The sequence below is a fragment of the Sardina pilchardus genome, chromosome 16 (assembly GCF_963854185.1).
Source record: "Sardina pilchardus chromosome 16, fSarPil1.1, whole genome shotgun sequence".
In the NCBI taxonomy this organism is placed as follows: domain Eukaryota; kingdom Metazoa; phylum Chordata; class Actinopteri; order Clupeiformes; family Clupeidae; genus Sardina; species Sardina pilchardus.
Genome location: NC_085009.1, coordinates 19,955,921 through 19,981,031, shown reverse-complemented (window position 1 = coordinate 19,981,031; position 25,111 = coordinate 19,955,921). Strand labels below are relative to the sequence as shown.

The 25,111-nt window shown below is 40.7% G+C and overlaps 2 protein-coding genes across 2 annotated transcripts; both read left to right on the top strand.

The window, feature by feature from the left end:
- The first annotated feature begins 119 nt into the window (after window positions 1-119).
- alpk1 (alpha-kinase 1) lies at window positions 120-10,506 on the top strand. The gene is made up of 13 exons (XM_062515760.1): window positions 120-422; window positions 616-770; window positions 1,093-1,291; window positions 1,775-1,834; window positions 1,945-2,031; window positions 2,166-2,242; window positions 2,626-2,721; window positions 2,956-3,060; window positions 4,728-7,164; window positions 7,401-7,545; window positions 8,058-8,223; window positions 9,468-9,654; window positions 10,087-10,506. Exons 1-13 carry the CDS (start codon window positions 314-316, stop codon window positions 10,287-10,289), a joined length of 4,026 nt encoding a protein of 1,341 aa, XP_062371744.1. The 5' UTR covers window positions 120-313; the 3' UTR covers window positions 10,290-10,506.
- A 1,605-nt stretch (window positions 10,507-12,111) lies between these two features.
- LOC134059588 (C-type mannose receptor 2-like) lies at window positions 12,112-23,002 on the top strand. Its single transcript, XM_062516035.1, has 7 exons — window positions 12,112-12,148; window positions 13,074-13,451; window positions 14,329-14,676; window positions 16,274-16,630; window positions 21,707-21,921; window positions 22,030-22,210; window positions 22,959-23,002. Exons 1-7 carry the CDS (start codon window positions 12,112-12,114, stop codon window positions 23,000-23,002), a joined length of 1,560 nt encoding a protein of 519 aa, XP_062372019.1.
- The last annotated feature ends 2,109 nt before the right edge of the window (window positions 23,003-25,111 follow it).

Sequence of the window (25,111 nt, the reverse complement as noted above, 5' to 3'; positions counted from 1 at the left end):
TGATTGCGCTAAGTCTCTATTTGTCCCATTTGCGTTTTTGTGTGTGTACGAATTGGTGAGCTACAACTTGGGAGTTGTTCCTTGACGCGACCAGCAAACAAACTCGCCGAGTTAAAAAAAAGAAGTGTCGTAATATAGACAAACTGATAGTCTAGGCTTGGCTACTCAAAATTAGCCTATCTAACGTCGAGTAGCCTACAATGACAGTAGCCTAGGGATGGCTAACTGTGTGTCGCGCACATAGCGCAGCGCTTCATGTCAATCATGTAGCCTACAGTCTGACTGTTTAAAACAGTGTTATCGATAGTCAAATATGAACAGTCACACGGTGACAGACATATTGGGGGAGTGTCACGCATGTGTGGAAAAAGGCGCCGTGGAGGCCACCGTGGACTCACTACAGGACTTCACTACATGCAGAGGTCAGAAAACCAGTCCACAGCGCAGAGCTATTAGAACAGTAATTCTTATTGATTGATTGATTGATTGATTGATTTAGGTATGTTTTATGTCATACCTGTGTTGTCTGTGTCTTCTGAACGGACTGTGAGTCTGGCAATATAAAGTTGTTGATGATGATGATGATGATGATGATGACGACTATATCCCATCTAGAGACCCTATCTGATGAACTGGTCATACTGCTGCAGGAGGCTGCGGACATGAAATGGCCATTTGTGCCCGAGAAATGGCAGTACAAGCATTCCTTGACCTCGAAGGACAAGGTCAACCTTAAGGACATCATCAGTGAAAACTTGTTCCAACTGCTGGTACTTTCAACACTGTGCATGTGTCATATTCTACATATACATATGTAACTACACTCTTCATATATGGCACCCCTAAATGGTTCTCTAAACCATTTTGAAGAGTTCATCAACCCCCTAGGGGTTCTTTAAAGCCTCCATGGTTCTATATAGCATCCCAAGAACCAAGAAGTGAACATGTGTATGACTTATTTGATGTACATTGTTACACCTTGCTGCACTAATAATTCCATAACTATATTGAAAGGGATTCGGCATACATTTAGATTACATGTGCATCTTCACCTTTATATTCATAAGGAGTATGTGCCTTTATATTTTGTAGGCCTACTTGAAGGCAGCCATCTTGGCTGGGCAGCCTCTCTGGGCAGCCTCTGCCATCTTCCTGGTTGACCGTTTCCTGTACTGGACAGACGACTCTCGACAGCTTCTGAGGATCACCAGAAAGTTGCATCAGCGCTACCCGGGCACACCTATCGCTCCGCAGGTGGTCATTCGACAAGCTCGGGTCTACTTCAGCACAGGTGAGTTCAGTGTATAGACCCTTTCGATCTGTTCAGTCTATATATTTCAGGATTTGCAGGTTGAAACGTTCAAAACCAATGCAGATACTTTGAAATAACAACAAATCAGACTTGAGCATATTATGCTGTGCAGGAACACAAATGTTTGTTTATGTTGTTGAAAGGGTCTATAACAATAGTATATTGTTATAGACACATTAGTGCAGGCATTCTGTGTGCCATGCACTTTAAAACCAACTGCACAGTCAATGTGTTGGTTTTGATGGCAAGGGTTTTTATGTCTTGTATCTGAACTTTTTTTATTATCCTTTTTCTGTTTTCATGTAATTAAAATAGAAATAGAACTTAAACTTTAAAATTTGTCTTTTAAATGTAAAGTTGTCTGCTTTAACATTTTGACTGCCTAGATTAATATGATACAGGTAGTATATGGAGGGTAAGGCTGAGTCATACACTTTAATTTAATTTGTCTTTAACCGGCAGGTAAGCTACAGAAGGTGGAGTACATTCTTGGCAATCTAATAAGGAACAGTGGATCAACAGGTGAGGTCACCTGTTAATGAGCCAAACATAGATTCAGAGTTTAATTAGCTTTCCTGTTTTCCGTTTAGTTTCGCTAAATGTGTTTTGTTTTTTTTCTCATCACTGACTAGGATGCTGGAAGTATCACACCGACACTGATCGAATTCTTGTACAGGCTGTGAGTGTGCAAGTTCGTGGGCAAGTTCTTCAGAAGCTGGGTATGTGTGTGTGTATGTGTGTATGTGTGTGTGTGTGCACATACAGTACATGTGTGTGGTACCCACAGTCTTGATTTGATTTTTTTCACTTTTGAAAGAGTGATTTTTAGTGGTGTTTCGATTTCTCTTTTCAGGGCTTTGGTTTGAGTCAGCAGAATTGATTTGTGCTTCCTTGGCTGGGTTTTACGCTCTTCCTCAGCCTGATAAAAAGGTAAAGAAATGCTCACATTCCTGAGAGGTGAAGCCAGTTTGGGGGACACTCTCAATGGACATTATTCCACACCTTTTCCTATTATCTAACTGGTACTGCTTTGTGTGTGTTATATACTATTTGTTTTATTTATTTTACATTTAGTATGGCCTGAATGAATACCACTGGGTACTGAAGCATGTTTACACACAAGGGTCACACACCTATTCTGACTTTTCCGTGGCCATGTTTCACTGACATGGACAGGACATGTTCTTTAGAGTATTTTAGCAGTGCCAAATATGGCTGTGGTCTCCAATTACACAGTAGCACACAGTAAATGTGTAGATATATCTCTACATCTAACTGACAACACTGACACTGAAATTGAAACTGAATTGCAGGGAATTGGAACATCACTGGGTATCCTTGCAAACATACTGGTATCCATGGATGACAAGGACTTCCACAGGTTTAGGACAAGTGAAGACACTCATATGGTGAGATATAAGGATGAGTAGAATACTGTACTGTATGTATTTATGTCAGTTGTGCATGAATGCTCACCATAGCTTTCATCTCACAACTATGTGTTTCTCACAACTATGTGTTTAATTGAAATACAACAACATGAGTTTGTGGTCTTTCCTTACTTATATGTGTGTGTGTGTGTGTGTGTGTGTGTGTGTGTGTGTGTGTGTGTGTGTGTGTGTGTGTGTGTGTCTGTCTCACAGTCTTTCCTTGGAAAAATCCAACATCGTCTACTTTCTGCAGCTGAGGCAGCTAAAATGGCTGTGGTCTACAGTCAATATGCCTCACTTTATGTGCTAACGAACGTGGTGAGTGTAGTCTCTTTGACCCTCTACTATAGTGGTGGGACGGTCAACACACAGAGTTGTGCGGACTGTGTACACTTCATTGTCCTGCAATGTGTGCAACTTTGGCAAAAATGTTCAACAATTCAAGGCAGACTAGTTTTCATTGAGCTTTTCCTTCTAAATTGTGTGATACAAAATGTTAACAATGAACCGAAGGCAAACAAATAACTGTTTGGTAAATTTAAAGGTAGGGTATGGAATGAGCTTTTTTGGTCATTTTTGCAAAATCACTTGAAATCCTATTCCTAACCCACTTACAGCCACTGAGTTGGAAGTACTGAAATGGAAGTTAAACATGTCAATCATCTGCAGAACGGGCAGGGCTCGAAAAACTCCAGCCAATAGAATTCTAAACCTCATACCATCATTTCACAGCTCATTTGTCAATCTAACGGTCTTCCTCTTCCTCCTCCCCCCCCCCCCCCGCACGCGCGACCCGTTCGTGCACATAGCACGAAAGCTGACCGCGAGTCAGTGCTGAAAGTGAAACGAAACTAACTAGGCCTGCTACACGTCCCACAATGTTCCCCTCAAATTGTATGTGTCACTTCATTTCTATACATCGTAAGGCAGCGGATAGCCTACCTACGGAAACTCAATCACCCACGCAATAAATAAGCTATGTAGCAAAAATTACATTTTACCGTGACTCGAAGAGTGTTGTAAACATGAAATCGAAACTTAACCGCTTGGAGCTACAGTGGAATAGGCGAACCAGCGGGCCAGCACTAAACTCGGATATTTCAGAAGATAAACGCCCTGGTAAGAACCAAACCATTCTATTCAAATATACACACCTATGGCTACTGAAAGATGTAAGGTAGCCTATATCAAATGTTATTTTGATGTATTAAAATGCATCGTTGTTTTAGAATTTCCGAACGAAAGGGCTGGTAGACTAAGGTGCTTTTACCATAATGGCTATAAAATCATCTACCTTGTCTGATTTGTGGAACTATTACCTACAACCCTTTGGAGGTGAATAAAGAATGTAATTGGGGAAGTTGATGTGGGCGATTGTATGGAGACTAGAGCTCATAGTGCTGTAGACGCCAGGCTGGCATTTCATTTAGCCTGGCTCGCTCTCGCGCATAATTTTCGTTGGTGCATGGAGGGCGGGACTTGAGGTTGTATGTATTCAAAATCTGCCGGCCGTTTTGCGAATTCCGTACCCAACCTTTAACGCAATCCATAGATCCAGTGGCTTCTGATGGCCACCCCCCTTTTGACTTTTTGGCCTTTGAAACCTTTGACACAAAGTTGTTGAGCCAAGGTTGTTGTTGAGATTAGATTCAACTTTATTGTCATTGTCCACAGTACAAGTAAAAAGACAACGAAATGCAGTTTGCGTCTAACCAGAAGAAAAAGAAAGCAGAAAGCAGAAAGTGCAATGTGATACGTTTTTATGTCAACATTTTGTTTTACCAAACAACATTTAGTGTTGAATCTTGTTTGTTGATCAGTTTATTTTTTGGTTGTGATACATGTGAGATACAGAGGTCTTGCCACTCTATAGGGCCCATTAGCTCAATGAATTAAAAACATCTATGTTTCTTTTCTCAGTTTTAAATGAAATATGTCAAATTAAAGGGTCTTGTGTTAAATGTTGTGTTTTACGCTTTCTCCAGGTTGCCCAAGGGACTTGCCTTCTGTCATATAGTTTCTCAACAGAGTGTCCGCCAGCAGAGAAAGCCACTTATCTGACCCAAGCGAAAGAGGCATTTGAAATCGGTCTGCTTACTAAAACTGAAGAGGATGTGGTGACTAGCAAACAGGAATTACATACATTCGTGAAAGCAGCTTATGCATTAGCAGTCATCCATAAGTGGCTTGGTAGCCCTTACAGCCTAGTGGCAGAAACTACTCAAGTTTGTCGGGAAGCATCTACAACTTATTACACTTACTGCTTCACAGAGAGTGCTGATAAGGAAAAATTGTGCAGAGAGATCATGCGGTTGGTGCAAAAAGTTAAGTCACTGCTGAAGGTGGAGCCATTTGTGAATTCTGACCCAGGATCTTTCATCCCAGACACCTACAGGGCGGCAGAGGATAAAATAGTCGTCTTCACCCTGGATGACTTTGCTAAGGTCATGAAGAAATTTCAGCAACATCACCATTCTGTTTGTGAGTCTTTTAAAGCAAATTGCCACAGACACGATAATGCAGAATTGGAGACGTCATCTGGAATCTGTATCACATCTTTTGGAACAGCCACTGAAATGGCTAACACAGAATGCAACACGGAGAGCCAAGTAGACAAAGGACCATCTGGTGTCCAACAGGATGTGACGAATGACATTACTCCATCCTATCGGTCGTCAACGAGACAATCTGCCCATTTACCTGGAAATCAAGGAGCTGTAGATACAGCAACCAGCAATGAGATGCAACCAGATGGGAAGAAGGAAGCAAAGTTCTCTTCTGGCTTGCTCAGTAGTAGCTTAGGGTCCTCATGGGGCAACATGATGAGCATCAGTGGGAACAGTAATCATACACCAAATGCTCCAAAAGGCCAGGTTGACTCAAGTTGTCCCACGGAGAGTGACGGCGATGACTCGTCAATCTTGTTAGATTCTCTGGTGCTTGGCTCATCTGCGGCCTCCATAGCCAAACCTGGACGTGAGAACGAAGACAAAGGTAGAAGAGATGCATCAAATGTCTTCCCTCCGTCACAGTTCACTTCTCATGTCAGAGCAGAGAGAGAGCGCAACAAGAGCCACCGTACACCTCTGTCCAAACAAAGTGCTACAAAGACAATACTGGACCAAAGAAGCATAGAGACAGAAGAAGATGAGACAGATATGCCAAACTTGAACATCCGTATTCCCAAAGGAACTACCCAAGGCATTAAAGAGAGGTCTTCCTCTAGTTCTTTGAGCAGTAGCTTTGGCTCACTGTCATCTTGGCAGAAAGTGCCTTCTCTTGACACAGAATCGTCTGCTGATAATAGTTCTAAGATTGGACAAGGCAAAGATATCCCAACAAACACGGGTGATGAAACATCTCCAGGTCCTTCAATGCTTTCCCATTTGTCTAAGCAAAGAGGTGGAAAGGGCGACAAAGATGGTACAATACTTGCACCTGGAAAGACTATAACAAAGACTATGCCTGATCAAAGCAGCATAGAAACAGAAGAAGATGATCTGAATTTTGAGAATATCAGCCACACATCACAGAATTTCAAAGAAGCAAATCAAGGCAACAAAGAGAGGTATTGTTCTAGTTCTTTAAGCAGTAGCTCTGGGTCATCATGGCAGAAAATTCCTTCTCTTGCTACAGGATCATCAATTGATGAAGGCCAAGAGGTTGTCGGAGGCAATGATATTCCAACAAACCAAGATGACAGTGGTAAAAAGTGCCAGGAGTCCACAGCAGGATCTATTTCATCAGGGCAAAGAGGTAGAGAGGGCAACAAAGGCAAAACTAGAGCTGTGTCTGCTACAATTCCAAAAATGATTTCTGACCAAAACACGGAAACAGAGGAAGATGAGCCAGATAGGTTGAACCTAAACCATACATCAACAGGTTTCAGAGGGTTAGCGCAAGGACACAATGAGGTATCTTTTTCTAGTTCTTTGAGTAGTAGCTTTGGGTCAACGTCTTCCTGGCAAAAAGTGCCTTCCCTTGATAAAGGATCGTCATTTAATAGTGATAGTGGCTTCACAAGAAGACGTGAAGATGTCCCAGCAAACACTGGGAAAATTTGTGAAGCTACTGACCCTTCACAAAAACATCATACAAAACCTGATCATGGTGGTCCCCAGAAGAGTAGTAAGGACAGTTCTGAGATTGAGGCAGACATTTTGGATCCTCTTCCTCGTTCAGTCTTTACCCAAGATGTCACAAAGCCAAAGAAAGAAATCTCTTCAAATAGCAGTCAGCAGTCTATTGGAAATGTCACTTGTAAGAAATGCTTCCCTCCACACCTTGTTGAGATGGGTGTGTTGAGTGATATTCTGACACGGCAAGATTACAATGCACTACTTGCAGGGGTGTGCCACGAATGCCTGATCAACAGACTACCGAAGAAGACAATTCTGGCCTTACCTAACAATAAAGCCTATGGTATGGTTCTACTCATCTAAAAGTTTGTGTCACTGTAACTCAAATTTGACTATTTAATTTACTCAAGCACTGCTTTCTAACTGTAATTGCGCTATATGCTCACATAATGAATATACATGGCAATTTTTCCATGAATCTCTTTTGACACATCATTGAATGTGTTATGTAATATTATTAACTAGAATTAGTATACTTATAAAAGTATGCTTAACTTAAAAGCTATGGTCTCTTTCCAGGTGCACTTTTACTAAAGTTTTCGAAGACCACTGGCTTGTGGACTGGCCGTGAGACAAATCTATACATCGGTGACTATCTGAAGGAAGGCACACAACGGAAAGCATTCCAGGTTCAGTTCCTTCACCAGGAAGAACTCTTGGGCAGGTGAGTATGATACTAAAATAAAACTGTAAAGTTTGAACCACATGATAACATCACGTATCTATTAATTAACATAGTTTGAGATGTTCACGACCCATCACACTTGTTGCAGGAGACAATGTGAGACATTTTAATGTCTAACTTGAAGAACAGTCAAAGTATGAAAAAGGAAGAAACAAAACTTAACAAAAGTTTTGGGCTTAGCCCATTATTAGTGTTCCAAGTTTCTGGGGAACACTGATGATGGGCTAGGCCAAAACCTTTGATAATTTTTGTTTCATGGCCTGTGAGATTTTGTCAGCGGTTTTAATAAATTTTTTATATCATCTCGTCCCTGTGTGTGGTCTCCTCCTTTTACACACTTTGACTGAACTTTATTTTGGACTTACGTACTGGACGAAGCATCTTCAATCTTCAAAAGGCACATACAGTATGCCACTTCCAGCTACCTTACTTGAAAATCAACAACATTTCCCATATATATGTTGAACATTTTCTATCTCTTTGTCAATTAGTTATGTGGGAAAGCAGTATTACAATTTTGATGTGACCGTCCATGACCACCTCAACGATGTGGAAAGGCAGATGACGGCTCAGTTCTATGTGACTGAGTTCAATAAGAGGTTGTACGAAAAGAGCATCACAGCGCAGATCTTCTTCATCCCTTCTGAAGTCCTGCTGGTGAGTACCAGGGATCGGCTCTCTGCTAGGCCTGTCTTAACCATGTTCTAGCTGCAATGCTACTTTGCATCCAAGAGGCATTATCTAGACTAGGCTGGGGGGAACTGTTGCACCATTGATAGCATCCCGACGGGTGCAATTGCTTGTGATTGGTGGTCAGAATCGAACCAGATCCCACCCCTATCTCTCCCCTTCTAGTTTCATGTCACTCTCAACTGTCCTATCTGCATAGTGATGCGCGGGTGGGCTTTTTTTAAAACCCGCCCCAACCCGACTCTTCAGGAGATCCAAACCGCCCCGCCCAATCTGCAAAAATATGTTCGAATTGTGACCCAAATCTGACCCGACCCGCGGAAAGGAAAAAGCGCACCTAACGTCTTTCGTAGCTTAATTAGCCTAATTCTCCCACATGAGCACAACAGCGGGTTACAATAATCGGTCATTTTGACAATCTGCGCTCTTCCACACCATAATCTGCAGCCTAGACATAGCCAGTGTTAAATCTCATCTTCATGGACATAACACGTTTCCATTCATATTTCCCCTTGCAACTTCATAGGATAGCCTATACTTTTGCGTGAAACACTGCCAAGCATTTAACAAGCACAGCTGTTTATTCATGACAGAAGCAAGGTGTTCTCGCATTGTGCACAACCTTCGATATCCCAGATCATAGGCTCCATGTCCATAAAGTAGCGAATGCGCGATTGACTTTTTTCAGTCAGTCACGCATGGCGCATTGGGTGCTGAATCTAGGATAAATTATGTTTTGCACTCGACCACACCTCCTGTGTATTGCAGGCGCATCGCCACCTAATATGTCGGAAGTTACCAAGTGAGAAATGTGCATTTTTACTTTTTTGACCCGACCCACCCGCAATATTTAGAAAAAACTACTAGGCCTACCCAAATCCGCCCGACCCGCGGGTAAACCCGCGGATATCCGCGGGTAATGGGCTGAAGCGCGCATCACTATATCTGCATAAAGGCAAAAAACAACAGCAACAAAAATATACTTAAAAATACACTATACACACTATAAAGTGATAGTGTGGTTCACTGTCTGAATACCGCTTGTTGAGGTTGTGGCCTGTGACAGGGTCCTGTCAGTTGAAGGTGAGCTAGTTGTGGCCTGACATTGTCGGTTGATGGTTGTTTTTTTAACATTGAGTGGCTCAAATTTCAAAAAGCTATGTTTTATTGTAATGAATAGAGGAAGTAAATATTTCTCATTGACTTTCCAGATTTTAGAAAGAGACACCATCATTGGCTGTGTGACAGCAGAACCATACATGCTGGGGACTTTCAGCAAGCTCACCAACAACACGAGAAAAGTCATCAGGAAATATAAGGCTTTTGAGTATGGTATTGCCTTTGGCCACTTTACTTATGAGTTCTCCAGAAACGAGGAGGTTGTTGTGGACCTCCAAGGTAAGCAGATAAACAAAATGCCCACTGTTGGTTTGATTTGAATAAGTTGGGATTATGCTTGAACTGATCATTTGTAATATTTGAATATATAATTATATTTATAGACGACAACATGAAAGTGTTGTCCTGAGTTTACTTCAAATGCGTGCTCACCACTTGGATTTAGAGCATGAAATGCTCCTGTATCCTATATCCTTACCTACACTGAGGTGAACCATGGGACCTTTTTCACAGCAACCATTTTGACATACAATATATGGCAGGCCCAAGCATTACTTTGATTACACTGATGTTTTGATTCTGCTATACTTAAAATTGAACAGAGACTTCATTAGCGTAATTGTTAACACTTGTCAAAATGGCTGCTGTAAAAGAGGTCTATTCCCCTTCCCATAATGTTTAAATGTGTCATTTGATTCTTTACCCATGCAGGTTGGGTGTCAGAGGACGGTAAAGGGCTGACATACCTCACTGACCCCCAGATCCACACCCTACGGAAGCCCCCGAGCAGGACCTCCAACTTCCATCAGAGAGGCATCAATCTGTTCCTGGAGGGACAACATGGCCCAGAATGCAACGAGGTCTGCAAACTGCTCTGTCTGGGGAAACTGCAGATGCCCAAATTTGCACTGTAATGTCTGCAATATGTGCTCTGATGACTACTGTATGCGTATGAAGATGAAATACTTGAATTGGTCTATTTGAAAGACAAACATCATTATGGCTTTTTAAATTATAAAGGAGATGAGTATTCATTAAAAAATATAGTGTTTTAATCATGACAGAATAATTAACAGAGCAAAATAATCATACTCTGTTAATTTAACTCTTGTCTGTAATGCTAAATGTATGGTCCCCTCAAAATAAATTATTTTAAAAGCATAGCCTATATGCATTGCCTTATTCAGTTGTAGAAATGCAACAGTCTGATCATGTTTTCATGTTTCATGTTTTCACAGTCTGATGTGTCTCATGTTTTTTGCAGGAAATTATACACCATCAAAAACAATTCAGAACACACACACACACACACACACACACACACACACACACACACACACACACACACACACACACACACACACACACACACACACACTCACTCACTCACAGAATACCATTATACTGACAATCTGTCTGAATTTAAGACAAAGCACTATTCATGACAATGCAGCTCTTTCAAATGGGTAGATGGGACAGTATCAGCCTCAGGGATGTAGTGGTAAAATAAGAGGTGGGTAAAGTAGGAATTCTGTATAAGGTGGATTGTGCCATGCAGTATCAGATTTTTTAAAAGGGCATTCCATGTGTGATGATGATGGAGGTCATAGTCCAGTGTTTATAACAATGGTTTTAAATGGTTCCTAAAGTGTTGATGAGTGTACATATTGTGAATCTGGATCATACAGTGTTATTTTTTAATGTTGAAAGTTGCAATTGATGAATAAACTATTTTGAGAGGAGGATACACTCTAATAAGAGGTGGGTAAACTCCACTTCTGAAATTTCAGAGGCGGATCAACTGTTCATTTGCATTTAGCCTCCACTAAAGCCCTGGACTTACCCCACCAACATGTGTATCCACTTGTAATAAGATCATTGCTCAATCAGCTTTGGCTGGTTAATGTAGGCCTATCTGAAAGGTCTTTAAACTCGAGTGGACTTGGTAGGCCCATTTTCTGGGGTTGACAGTCACAGTCAGCTACTGTACTCACTAGGGGTACAACTCCCCTAGAGGTCTGATTCTAGAATCACCCGGGGTTTAGACACAGTGCAGTTATTTGTTGAAGCGAATGACATCACAGAGCCAGCAACCTTTGCATGTTCCTTGATAACTCATGATAGCTTTTTGTCTAAGAGGAAGATAAGGCCACCACAATATTTCCTTATAAAGCAACTCCCTATGGATTTCAATGCTCCTTTAAACTTGCTCACAGATCAAAGACAGGCAGACTGAAAGGTCCCGCAACCAGACCTTCATACAGAATACAGACAAGCTGCAGCTGACACACTGAGGTGAGTGCAAATGTATTAATTTTATTACTGTTATCATTTAATAATAATAATAACACAACAGGATGTTATTATGCTGCTGTTGAAATCCTTTATTGGATTATCAACGATGCTCTCATTTTACAATATGAATCTATGTTGTACTTTAATCAATATGTTGTGTGCTTGCAAAAAAATGTGTATGCTAAATGATGATCATCATAATGTGTGAACATTCTCTTCTGTTTCATTTGAAAATTGTCACCAGTATGAGATACAATGAGTTCTTCTGGCTCTTCAGTCCCCTGACAGCATAATTTGATATCCTTCTTTTTAAATTTTCACTATACTATCCTCTACACAATTTACTACTAACTATAGCCAACGTATTACACTGTACAATACTATACTTACTACTGTGCTAATATTATACTTTCTGCTGTGTAGGTGTAAGAGCCTTCTGTCATGGGGTGGAGACTGGCCATAACGTCGCTGCTCATAGGTCAGTGAAATGTTATGACATTTCTGACAGCCAGTGCAATGAGAGAGAGAGAGAGAGAGAGAGAGAGAGAGAGAGCGGGCTATTGAATTGAATTGAATTGAATTGAGAGAGAGAGAGAGAGAGAGAGAGAGAGTGTGTGTGTGTGTGTGTGTGTGTGTGTGTGTGTGTGTGTGTGTGTGTGTGTGTGTGTGTGTGTGGTGTGCGTGTGTGGTGTGTGTGTGTGTGTGTGTGTGTGTGTGTGTGTGTGTGTGTGTGTGATAGAAAGACAAAGAGTGACAAACAGATGGTGGGAGGTGCATATTTGCGTATTTGCTTGGCTTGGTTGTTGATGACAGAAACATATGCTAAGTGCACTAGATATTGCACTGTTGACATGAAAAGATGGAAGTATGTAGAATATGTAATGTCATTGGTACATATTTGCCGTTTGCTATTTATTTTGCTGCATATTTGTATATCTATAGGTAAAACTGTGCAAACTCCGATAGCATTGTGTTGACATCAGTCTGTCTCAGTAAAGTACAAGCATGTTGAATGTCTCTACACCACAGTTAGACATATCAAAGAACTTACGGTCTTTCTTTCTCTCTCTCTCTCTCTCTCTCTATCTCTCTCTCTCTCTCTATTTCTGTGAGTGTGCATACAGTATGTACAGTATGTGTATGTAAGTGTGAAATATCAACTAATTTACCCAATTCTAATTTTAAAGTTTCATGACTTTTGGTAAGTGAACATGAATAAGACTGGGACTGAAGCAGAACATTTCAATTTCTTCTTTAAAAAATATAAAGGTTTTGTCATGGAGTGTAAACACCGAAGTATTTGCAGCATTAATCTGGGTGCTGAGTGTGAGTGCATGTCTACTTTCTTAATTAAATGCCTTCACATGATTTCTTCTTCTTCTTCTTCCTCTTTTTCTTTGAAGGTTTTGTCATGGAGTGTATCCCTCATCACTTCCACTTTGTGGACATGAATAAGACCTGGACTGAGGCACAGCACTACTGCAGGGAACACTATACTGACCTGGCCACCACTGAAAACATGGAGGACATGCAGATGATGGTGGACACTGCTAAAGGTTATGAGGGGACAGCCTGGATTGGGCTGCACCAGACTGCTGTCCCCAGCTGGAAGTGGTCCCTGGCAGATGAAGGTTTCTATGGTCCTGGAGAAGCTAACTTCACTAACTGGATGCAAGGAGAGCCTAGCGGTGGGGATAGGGAGGATTGTGCAGAGTTGGTCTTTGGAGCAGGGTGGAATGACAAGGATTGTACTACAACTCTTCCCTTTGTGTGCTATGATGGTGAGAACATTTATTGTGAGTTTTTATTTAAAAATAATGTTCCAAAGAATGATACAGGCAGCACGGTCTTGTCTCCCTCCTTCATTTTACAATCTAATGAATACTGACTAGAATCGGTCAAAGGTCATACGGAATCGATTAATCTCCTTTTTTTTTATTATCTTTTCTTAAAAATAATTAATCGGAATTAACATGTTATTTTGACAGCCCTAGTATTCACCATTACATGAACACCTCTTAATACTAATCAAGAAGCCTCCAGGCTATTTTATATGAAAATGATTTTGTTAAAAAAAATAAAAAAAACTCCATATTATTTGTCAAGAAAACATTTCAACCAACCACTTTATCTTGTTCAACTAAATGCTGTGGTGCTAAATTCACATTGGTGTAACACAGCTGAAAGATTCAGTGCTTCAATTAATTTATATTCTTTAGTTATTTAATTACTTTATTTCAACATATTCTTTGTTCCTGAATTGATATCATCAACAACAATATCATACAAAATGCATTTGAGTGTCATGTGCTACTGCACATCCATTATTTAAAAAAAAAAAAAAAATGGTTTGTTTTCCAGATCTGCATAAAAAGAATAAACAACTATGGGAAACTGTTAATAACAAGTGATACTATTCCTTCATTATGAACTAATTGCATGAATATAGTTGCCATTCATAGAGGAAAACATAGTTGAATGCTAGGCGCTGCTGGACACTAAAGACCAGCGCTCTATATACGAATAAGAATACATTCTGTTTGAAATACCAAAATAGTTTTGTAACTTCACTTACTGTTACTTGCATGGTTGCTGCTGCAATGGCTATAGGATTGTTTTTTATTGAACAATAAACATTACAAACTTGTTGTCTTTCAGAGACCCACAGCACCACTGAGCGATATGTCCTCATTGAGGAGAAAAAGTCCTGGAGAGAAGCTCAGAAGTACTGCAGAGAAAATCACACAGATCTGGTGAGTGTGAGATACGAGGAGGAGAACCAGCAGATTACAGAAAAAGCGGGAGAGAACTTAGTTTGGATTGGCCTGTTCAGAGACAACTGGACCTGGTCTGACCCAAGGACCTCATCCTTCAGACACTGGAGATCAGACGCCCTTAATTACCAGACCAGGGACAACTGTGCTGTAGCATGGCTAACTGAAGAAAACCAGGGGAAATGGAAAGAGAGTGAATGTGATGAACAACATCCTTTCTTCTGCCGCTTGGGTAAGTTTGCTATCTCCAGTGATTATTTGATTGATTGATTGATTGATATTGTGTCAAATGCAATAAATGTTCTTTTTTGATCCATAGAGTGTCAACATCTTAATAGAAAGTCAGAGTATTACTTTTCACTTTTCAAAACTAAGCTGAAAAGGAGAATCACGTAGGAAGGAGACTGGAGCACACTGATCTCCCTTGCAGTCTTTTATTGGTGCAAACAAACTGACGTTTTGACACTCAGCTGAAAAGGATTTTCCCCTCTGTCTCTGCCACCTGTGAGAAATGCCATGGGACTCTGGGTCAACTTTTTTAGGGCATGTACGTCCAAGTTCATATAGTCTGGCTATTACCATACTAGGCTCAATCTTTTTCAGATTGCACATTAGTCTGGGGAGTCTGCGCTTTATCTCTACTGCACAAGAGGCGTGATCAGTGGGCATACTTCAAATGACTCCATACGTTTGGATAGTCCTTCAACCAATCAGACCAATGATCCGGGTGCGTCTTTTTGGATAAGTTTGTGATTGGACCCAAAGGTTGTGGACAGGAAGCAGGGGAGACAGATGTGCCGGTTTCCAGCCTGACCTGCTGGGCGAAATCCAAATTCGCCGGCAGGTCAGGCAGGGTTCACCGGTCTTTGGTATTATTTGCCTTCAATGGTGCCTTCCAGGCATAGCTGCCTTCAAGGCACTACTCCCCTCAGTTTAGGGGTAGGATGAGGGTTGAGGGGGTTAGGGTTAGGAATAGGGTAAAGGTAGTGCCTTTTAGGCTGTGCTGCCTGGAAGGTGCCACCCAGCCTAAAGCTCATAGGTTTTTGGGTGACATTTGCCAACAGTGTCATAAAACCTCATTAAATATTTTATCAACGATTGCGGATTGTTGGGTGTTTGAAACAAGATCCCAAACAAAACGACTTCATGTGTAGCCATGCACGAGTGCAAACCCCCACAACACCCAGACTTTGTCGGTTACACTATTAATTTTAGTTTTGAGTGGTTGTTGGTGGCACCAATTGTTTTTGTGAACAGATCTCGGAGCCCAGGCTGCAATTGCTGATACAACCTTTAAGACCTGATGGCTTCTTTGCAATACTAGGCTGCTTGCTTATTCTCTATAGAATTACAACCGCCCTTATGTTTGGTATGATCATAGCCAAAAGGGTTATTTTAAGGGTGTGGAATCAGTGTCACCACCTTGCTTTAAAATATGGTTGAATGATATGGAATCCTGTCTGAACCTGGAAGAGCTGTGCTACACTTTATGTGACACCCATCGCAAATTTTCACAGATCATATTACTGTAAGAGAGAAGAGTCTCAGGATGAGGTTATGGTATTAGATTGTGTTGTGCTATGATGTGAATTGCTTTCATTTCAATTGCTTGCTGAGACCCTGGCTTTCTTTGACCTTGAAACTAGGAAACCTATGGGCATTCTTTTCAGTTTTTGGACTGGATTAGGTGCTGGTATATTTTATATGAACTGGCAGTTTATGTTTTGTTTTGTCTTGTTTTATGCTGTCTTTTGGTGTTTGTCTGTTTATACTCTTTATTTTTGACTACAGGAAATCTTTGTAAAATAAAGAAAATGTCTTTCTCTCAGATAAACTTCAGCTGGTGAAGAGGAATCTCACCTGGACAGAGGCCCTCATGTACTGCAGACAGCACCACATGGACCTGGTCTCCATCACCTCACCTGAGATCCAGGGCTGGGTGATGGAGGAGGCTAAACGGGCCTCCACTGAGCAGGTGTGGCTGGGCCTGCGCTACCTGTGCCCACTGAACATCTGGTTCTGGGTCAGTGGAGAGACCGTCTGCCCGGAGAACTGGGCCGAGGAGAGAGAGAATGAGAACGGGAGGGAGGGATGCTGTGGAAATCAGAGAGCAGGAGCTCTGCAGTCTGGAGAGAAGTGGGTCAGCCTGCCTGACAGCACCAGACTCAACTTCATCTGCGCTGCTGGTGGGAAACAAGACGTGAGTGTGTGTGTGTGTGTGTGTGTGTACAGTACATGCATGACACACAGAGAGATATCACTTGTGGGATTTATTGTGGGGTGAACAGTATGGATGACTGATTGATTGATTCATTAATTTGATAATTCACTTATTTCTTTTTTTTCATAGGAAAGATGGTCAACATGGATGTCCAGGGCACAGACTGTCAATGTTAATCATATTTAGAAATAATTTGTAATCTTTTTATTCAATATTCGAGATGCACCATAATTTAACATGGATGGATCACTAATTAATCAAGCTTATGGGTGATGTGGTTTAGTTATCTTTTGGCTTAATAGACATATTTTATTACACTCTTTTTTTTAAAAGGGGTTTTCTCAATACATAATATATTACCCTATCTGTTTTGAATATTGTGGTAAAGTCCATTGTCCGCTCCTACCCAGGGAGATTGAATTTAGTTCAGAAAAACATGGCTGACATTTTGACTTTAAGCCTACCTTACACTGACAAGATTTGTGAAAGATTCTTAAAAGATTGTAGTCTTTTAATGAATGCCCCTCATTCAAGCTTTACTCAAAAGACTACAATCTTTCAAGAATCTTTCCCAAATCTTGTCAGTGTAAGGTAGGCTTAAATTTGGCTGATTAGAGCTCACCTCAGGTCAACATTTCTGTTTCATACATTTCTTATAATATTTTGAGATTCTGGATATTTCATATCCATGAGATAATGTAACCGTAATCTTCAAGATAAGCATAGTTGGTAACACTTTACAATAAGGGTACATGAATTCTCATGAACTAATGCATGAATTACGCATTAGATAATCCATTAATATATCATGAATCATTATGACTTAACATGAATTCACTGATTGTCATTAATGTATTAATACAGTACGGTTGGCACATCATCATGAATCATGATTAATTAAGCATGATCATTATGACTTTTTCTCAGACAAAATTTTGGACATCACCGTCATGGAGAAAAAAGAAAAGTAATTACAAATGAATTCATGTTAACTAAATGTCATGAATTATCATGAGTTAATTCATTAACTCATGCATTAATTATACATGAACATCTCATTAATAAACATGAATTAATAGTATGTCATTAATGACATCAGGTATGGACAACAAATTCATCTTCAGCATTAGGTACAGTGGGTAAATCATTATGAATAATGATCAATTACACATGATCATGGTGATTTTTTGAAATGTGCTCCAAGGGGTAAGTAAACTATACATTAACTCATTGTGAACTAATAAAGACCATTTTCAGAGAATATCGAAGGATCCACATCGTTCAAATATAGGCATGTCCTCATTAGCTAAGCATTATCTTTTCATTAGTTAATCATGTCTGTGGCCCCTCAGATAAAGTGATGAACAGGTGGTGCTTTAAATGCATGAAGTTTGAAGTCATGCAAAAATGGTCAATTTTCATTAATTAATGATGAATTACTCATGAGCAGGGGCGGAGTGGTAATCGGGAGATTCGGGACATTTACCGCCAGGCCGGCCGGCCTGATGTTGTATTTACACTGGCCCAAGACGTGCCTGAGCGGCCGCTGGAACATTTGTTATCATAAGATATTTTCTCAAGTGTTTCCGTCATCTGAAATAGCTCATTGTTAATTGATTTCTAACGGAAACCAACCACTATTTAAACCATTCAGTTGCGATATATACCTTAGTCGTGGTTACCTTACATATTAATTACAGGCCTATTCATCTCAGTTCTCTCCGATCAGTGCATTTGTGTGTAGCCTCGGGTGTCTTCATTTAATTCTTCATATTATTAAAAAGTGTTATTTAACTCTTTTGGTCACAAATAAATTCAAAATAGAACAGCAAAGCCTCCTGGGAATGGCAAATACGTTTGCTAGGTCAGTCTATTACAGAAATGTAGGGGGATAGATGAGCGGCCCCTCCTCTAATGGCATGGCCCCTTAGCCTACACTATTCGTGAAAGTAGCGTTTTGATAGTGAACGGATTAGGTGTTTGCTTGATTAATATGGAAGGCAAGAAGAGGAAAGAGAAAGAGGGGGCTGAAAAAGGCAGAATTAAGAAGAAGCGACTGCTGGAGGAGCATGCATCTAAATGCTCAAAACAGATTTAGGCTACCCGTAGTCTAGTCCACGGCCATTACGAGTGCAGGTAAATTTGACAGAATGAAAATCATTGACGCAAAGCTCAACTACGTTAGGCTACTTGCTAGACGGAAAATATCACAAGCTAGTTAACTCATGTAGCCTACATTTCAAACGAATAAATGGCTTACAGTTTTTTTCAGTGACTGACATAGCGTTTGTCCAAACAGTTGTCACGTTTTCAAAACTCTAAACACATTGCGGCCATACCATTCACACATTTCATGTCGTTTTCGCACAATATGCAGGCAGTGAACACATTTCCACAATGCTTACATTTTCTTAACAAACAACAAAATGATGGATCGTTTTTCTATTATTTTACAGATGTTACTGTTAACACATGACATCCCACAATAGTTAAAACAATTCCAACCCTCAGTAACCTCTCCTTCTGCAATGATATCAGTTCAAAAACAATATATCTCAGCTGATAATAAACAAACAATTGAATAACTGGCACATAGATGATGTTGGGTAAATTGGGCCAACCACAGCTGATTCCAGTTTGTCTTAGACTCAGTGGCAGGGGTTACTTTTTACATTTACATTATACTTACACAGTAAAAGGAGGAGGTGATGTTTTTGGAAACAGAAACATAAAAAGACAAATACTGTAGCCTAATGTCTGGATGAGGAAGAGTAAGAACAATGGGCCCAGGGAGAAGAGCAAGGTGCGGAGGTGCAGGAGCAGTGAGAGGAGCAGGCCCAAGGAGATGGCAAGGTAGAGATGTAAAATGCTTTTGACTTTTGATTACAGTATATGTTACAGTATATGTGGACATACATTTCCCAACCAAGAAATTTAGTGTAAAAATGGTGTATTGCATGTTTTGCATGCAAATGCCCGTAAAACTGAAACATGAAAGTCTGGACCTGGACCTTCATAGATTGACTATATTACATTTAGCCAACATTTTGTTTGTGTTTATAATATATACGGAAGGTGGTCGTGCTCAAGGCATGGGTGGGTTGGGCCGGCAGTGGGCTGGCGGCGGGTAGGGGGCCGGTGTGGTCAGAATATTCCCGGTGGATTTTAGTGTCCCACTCCGCCCCTGTGTGTGCCTGTATATTATTATTGCCATCATGATGTGAAATATTAGGTTCATAACATTCTAGTCCTACAAACAAGTCTTTCACCGTAGTCTCATGATAATCATACACATATGAGAAACATACACATATGACATTTCCAAGTGTCAGGAAGTAAATTAAATTTTAAACTTTTTGCAAACTTGGGGCATTTTTTTTTTTTTACTGCTTGTGGTTGGTGCTTGGTGTTTTGGTGATCTGCATTCAGTGTTGGGGAGTAACGGAATACATGTACCGAAGTTACGTATTCAGAATACAAATTATGAGTATCTGTATTCCGTTACAGTTACAACTTAAACAGTTGGTATTTAGAATACAGTTACATTGTTGAAATCAATGGATTACATGAGGATACTTCACTGTTTCGAAGTGTATTCACTCTCTAAATAAATTAAGGCAACTCTATGCATTTCCCGGAAAGAAAATCTAGATGAAATTGTTTCCATGTTTAAATCCAAGCCGCGTCGTCTTGCACTAGCCACATTGCACCCGTCAGAACGCAGCCAGCGCGCATTATGGACGCGCCATCGGAGATAACTGACAGCAAATTTGAAGTAAAGTAAGTAAGTGTTAGTAACTCCTACTCACCGACCGTGGTTCTTGATGTCTGTTCAAAGGATATTTTCCCAAGTAGGCCTATTAATTGCTTACTTCGGCCAATCGGTTATACTGTCTAGCTATCAATAAACAAAGCCTGGTTACGTGTTGATTTAGACCTACGATGAAACCCATCTTAATAGGCACTGCATTGGTTTTCATTCCAACTTAAAATAGCTTATGGGTTATTTATTTGTAAGTAGATCTAGGCTATATATATTTTTTTTTTATGAATTATGGTGCAGCCTATGAAAGTGTATATTCTTGCGAGTAGCATAGGCCTAGCCTATTTTAACGTGCGGTTTTTGATTGTCATTTAGCGATCACGTTCATTTTTGAGAGCAGTGATATAGGTTAGCAGTAGGCTATAGTGTTTACATTTCCAGGTAGCCTAATTTGCGTCCCACCGGTCATAGCCTATATATGCACCCCTCATTTTTACTGAGTTGATGCCACCTAAAATCTCACACACCTTATAATTTCTGGCTATTACGTCCCTGTTCCAACTTGAAGAAGCATCTTCTATTACTACTATAAAACTTTAGTTGTATCAGGTGACTTAGTTGAATTCATATTCTCATACAGTAGGCCTACGTGGGCCGCATTCAGCCATTTGGAACAGAAGAACACACCACAATAGGCCTAAACTGGATTTGATGGGCGCATTCCTACACTTATAAAATGCAATTCAATGCGGAAGTAATCCAAGTATTCAGAATACGTTACTCAGATTGAGTAACGTAACAGAATACGTTACAAATTACTTTTTTGGGCATGTATTTTGTATTCTGTAACGGAATACGTTTTGAAAGTATCCTTCCCAACACTGTCTGCATTCTGCTCTCAATAGTGTGGTCAGATGCACAGTCTAGATGCACAGTGTGTAACATGCTAACAGGAAATGCTTAACAAAGTAAAGGGCCTTGAATGTGTACTCTTCATCCCCAAGAGTTCTTGCTATAGGGTGAAAACACACACACACATTCTCTCACACACACACACACACACACACACATTTTATATACTTTATTTGATTCCACTTTACAAGTCAAGTTACATAAGGAATCAAATTTCTTGAATAATCCAGAATAATACACACACACACACACACACACACACACACACACACACATTACTGGGGTAAGATCTGACACAAGCTCACCTCTTACATGACCAAGATTCTTTGTGCTCTATCTTTTTAAACCTCTTGCTCATAAAAACAGGAACAGAAACAGCAAATCTCACATCCAGCTCCTGCATCATGACTGAGGAGATCCGTCTGTCCTTGTTCCTCTCTGCTGGTCTGTGCGCGGGGCTCCCCACTGTTATCTGGGCCCTCTACTCTCTGAGACGCCACCAGGATGCAGGCGGTCATGTGTCAGCCTTTGCCATCACACTCATATTTAGCAACATGATGGAGCTATTCTCAAGCCCCTTTGTGAACACACGCTTACTGGAAAAAAATCCATGTGATCCTCATTTACTTTGCTGGGTGTTGTACAGTTTTTTTTCTGTGGCAAGGCTTTGTGGTTTGCACTTCCACCAGCTGGTGGCGCGAGAGTGGATTCTGTCACTTGTGTATCCATCGTGCTCTGTGAGTTTCCTCTGGTCCTCTATTCTGTCTGGCACTGTGTGGATCTTTGTGGTGAGCTGCCACTTTCACACCGTTGGCTACACCATCAACCTCATCTTGTGTGTGGTGCCGGTGGTCCTGGCCATCATAACAAGTGTGTTTACCATCAGACTTTTACACTCGCCTCCTAGCCCACTCAGACACAAGCGTCCAGGTTTATCTGTGCTTGCCGTTGCCCTGTTCACCCTTGTGGTCCTCTAGCCTGACTCTCGCCAGACCCTTGTAGTTCCGCCATTCTCCACCAGAGGCTGAGCTCCACACAAGGGTCTGGACGCGAGGGCAATCCAAACCCCTGGGCCAGTGATCAAAAAATAAGCAACCAATCAGGAGCGCCGAAGCGAGTGTTTGATTCAAATAACAATGGCGGCACGCAGCGAGGAGTCTTGTGCTGACATTGATTCTGCTATTTCAACCGTTTTGTCGAATCTATCGAGTATTCATTCTTTAAAAGATTAACAGAGAATAGTTTTGAAGACATTTATTGGTGGCAAGGATGTTTTTACTCCTCTTCCGACCGGGTTTGGCAAGAGCTTGAAGAAGCCTAGCACGTCATTCAAGATAACAGGCAAGTGGTTTATCGAATCACATGCGAGGATGTTTTACAAGGACCCGCCTTCAGAAATACATCTCCTATCGAGAAGTCCCAGATCCTTGTGTGAAGCAGACAGCGAACTACAGGATCTGGCGAAAGTCAGGTTAGTGGTCCTCTACATGCCGTGTTTAGTTCTGAGCTGTGTGACCTTTCCTGATCCTTTCTATGAGTCCCCGTGGGCCACCACAGCTGTGTCCATCATGAGTTTACGAGTGGTGACGGAACCTCTGCTGTGTGTGCTGGTGTGTAGGTTATCTCGACGTATCAGACTCCGCAGAGACACACAGCACCTAGAAGGGCACAGGGGTCAGACTAATATATGATCACCTGGTCCCCCTGATGATACAGTGCTGTGAAAATGTATTTGACCCCTTGCTAAATTTGACTAAAAAGAGGAATATAAAATGATATTATGGAAATAGATCTTAATGTTTTAATTAAAAAAATGAACAAATATCCAACCTTTAAGGACACCAATTTTCTTTGTGAATGAAGAATGTATCGTAAATGAATAAATGTTCCTCCTTAAAATAGAGGGGGCGTAAGTATTTGCAAAATTGGTGTCGTTAAAGGTTGAATTTTTACTCTTTTTTTAAAAAAAAAGAATGAAGGCATAAAGATCAATTTCCAAAAGATGATTTTATATTCCTCTTTTCAGTCAACTTTAGCAAGGGCCAATATTACAAATGACTGAAACACCACCAAAAATGTAACAACCTGTATGATTTGATAGTGGTCCAAGTCAGTCAACAACTCAGTGATAGTCAATTACCCACTGAACAACAGCACTCTATAGGGATTCTTCTATATTCTTCTAGGGAAGTAGCCCTGAACTGTGCACGCACACATTTATTTAATTTCATTATTTTAATTTCACAAACACACACACACACACACACACACACACACACACACACACATACACACACACACACACACACACACACACATCAATATGTCATCCAAGTAGATTAGTCTCACACCATCCTCACCTCACAAGTCTGTCTGTCTGTTTGCCACACACACACACACACACACACAGGTTCACATCGAGGGTAGACACATATTTACACTTGCTCACTGGATCATAGATCCTCTATACCTGTAGTTCAGTCTCCCCCCTCCAGCACACCAGATATGAGACTGACCTGGACTCTGGATGGTTGGACTGAAACTCTGGTGCAACACTGCCACCTGGTGTCTGGTTGTGAAACTGAAGCACACACACACACACACACACACAAAAAGTAATGAAATGGCAGCTATAATTAGAGGGGCTATCACTGTGAGCGCAGGCAGAGTGTCAACTCGGTGATAGAGTGGAAACACAGCACATCATGTGAAAAAGATGAACTGATCAGGCATGTATGTCATAGGTGAGGCAACATATTCTTGCAGATTCAGATAAATGGAGGAGTTACATTTTAATATCAATGTAGACACACACACACACACACGCACACGCACACACACACACACACACACATTTTGTCTATCTTGCTTTTGCATTGCTTCAGTTCTTAATTTTTTGCAAAGGATTCTCAGACCTTTTGAAAAGCCACATTGAACTGAGAGGAAAAGATAGTGAGAGAGGGAGTGTCTTTCACCCATGAAGTGACACAAACAGCAAAAACTGTCAAAGTCCTCCTGCAATCGGTCATACAGGTAAGGTGAAGTTACTTCATGTACTGCGCATCATGCTTTTGTGGTGATATCCGTGACAACAAGGGTTTGACATAGACAAACTTGTCCGTAGAAAAGCCAGTATTTTCTCTTGTAGGTTCAATTATATTGCAATACTGAGTTGTGGTGTTTGCATGACCAATTCTCAGCAATGTTGCTTAAAGACTAACTAAAAAGTGTTATGGTTTATTTGTTTTTAATATCAGCAGTTGTTAATTTTTTAGCATCTTAGAAATGTTACGATAAATATTTGGTCCGTCACTTGTTTCTGTTCATCACAGCTATGTGTGCGAAGTAACACTCTGGAGACCACTGCACATTTTCCTTTACGGTGAATCTACTAAATGAAGGGGATGAATATTTATGCAATTGCTTATTTTGTGTTAAATATTTTTTTAAAATACTTTGAAGAAATTTGCTTTCACTTTGACTTTAAAGAGGGGATTTTTAAAAAATCATTGTAAACAAGGCCAAATTCCATGAAGACTCAATAAAAGTGGAAACACCCCAAGGGAAATGAATACGTTTGCAAGCCACTGTGGGCTATACAAACTCCGGCAAGGCAATTATGGTTTCTGAAACCGTTTTTCTCTGTGACATATTTTTTTCTGTTTGTCCGTTAGCAGGATTATGCAAAAACGACTGGCCTGATTTTCATGAAACACAATGAAGTTTCAAGTGGATCTATGAATGTAGTTTCATTTTTGCTAATGTTGCCGG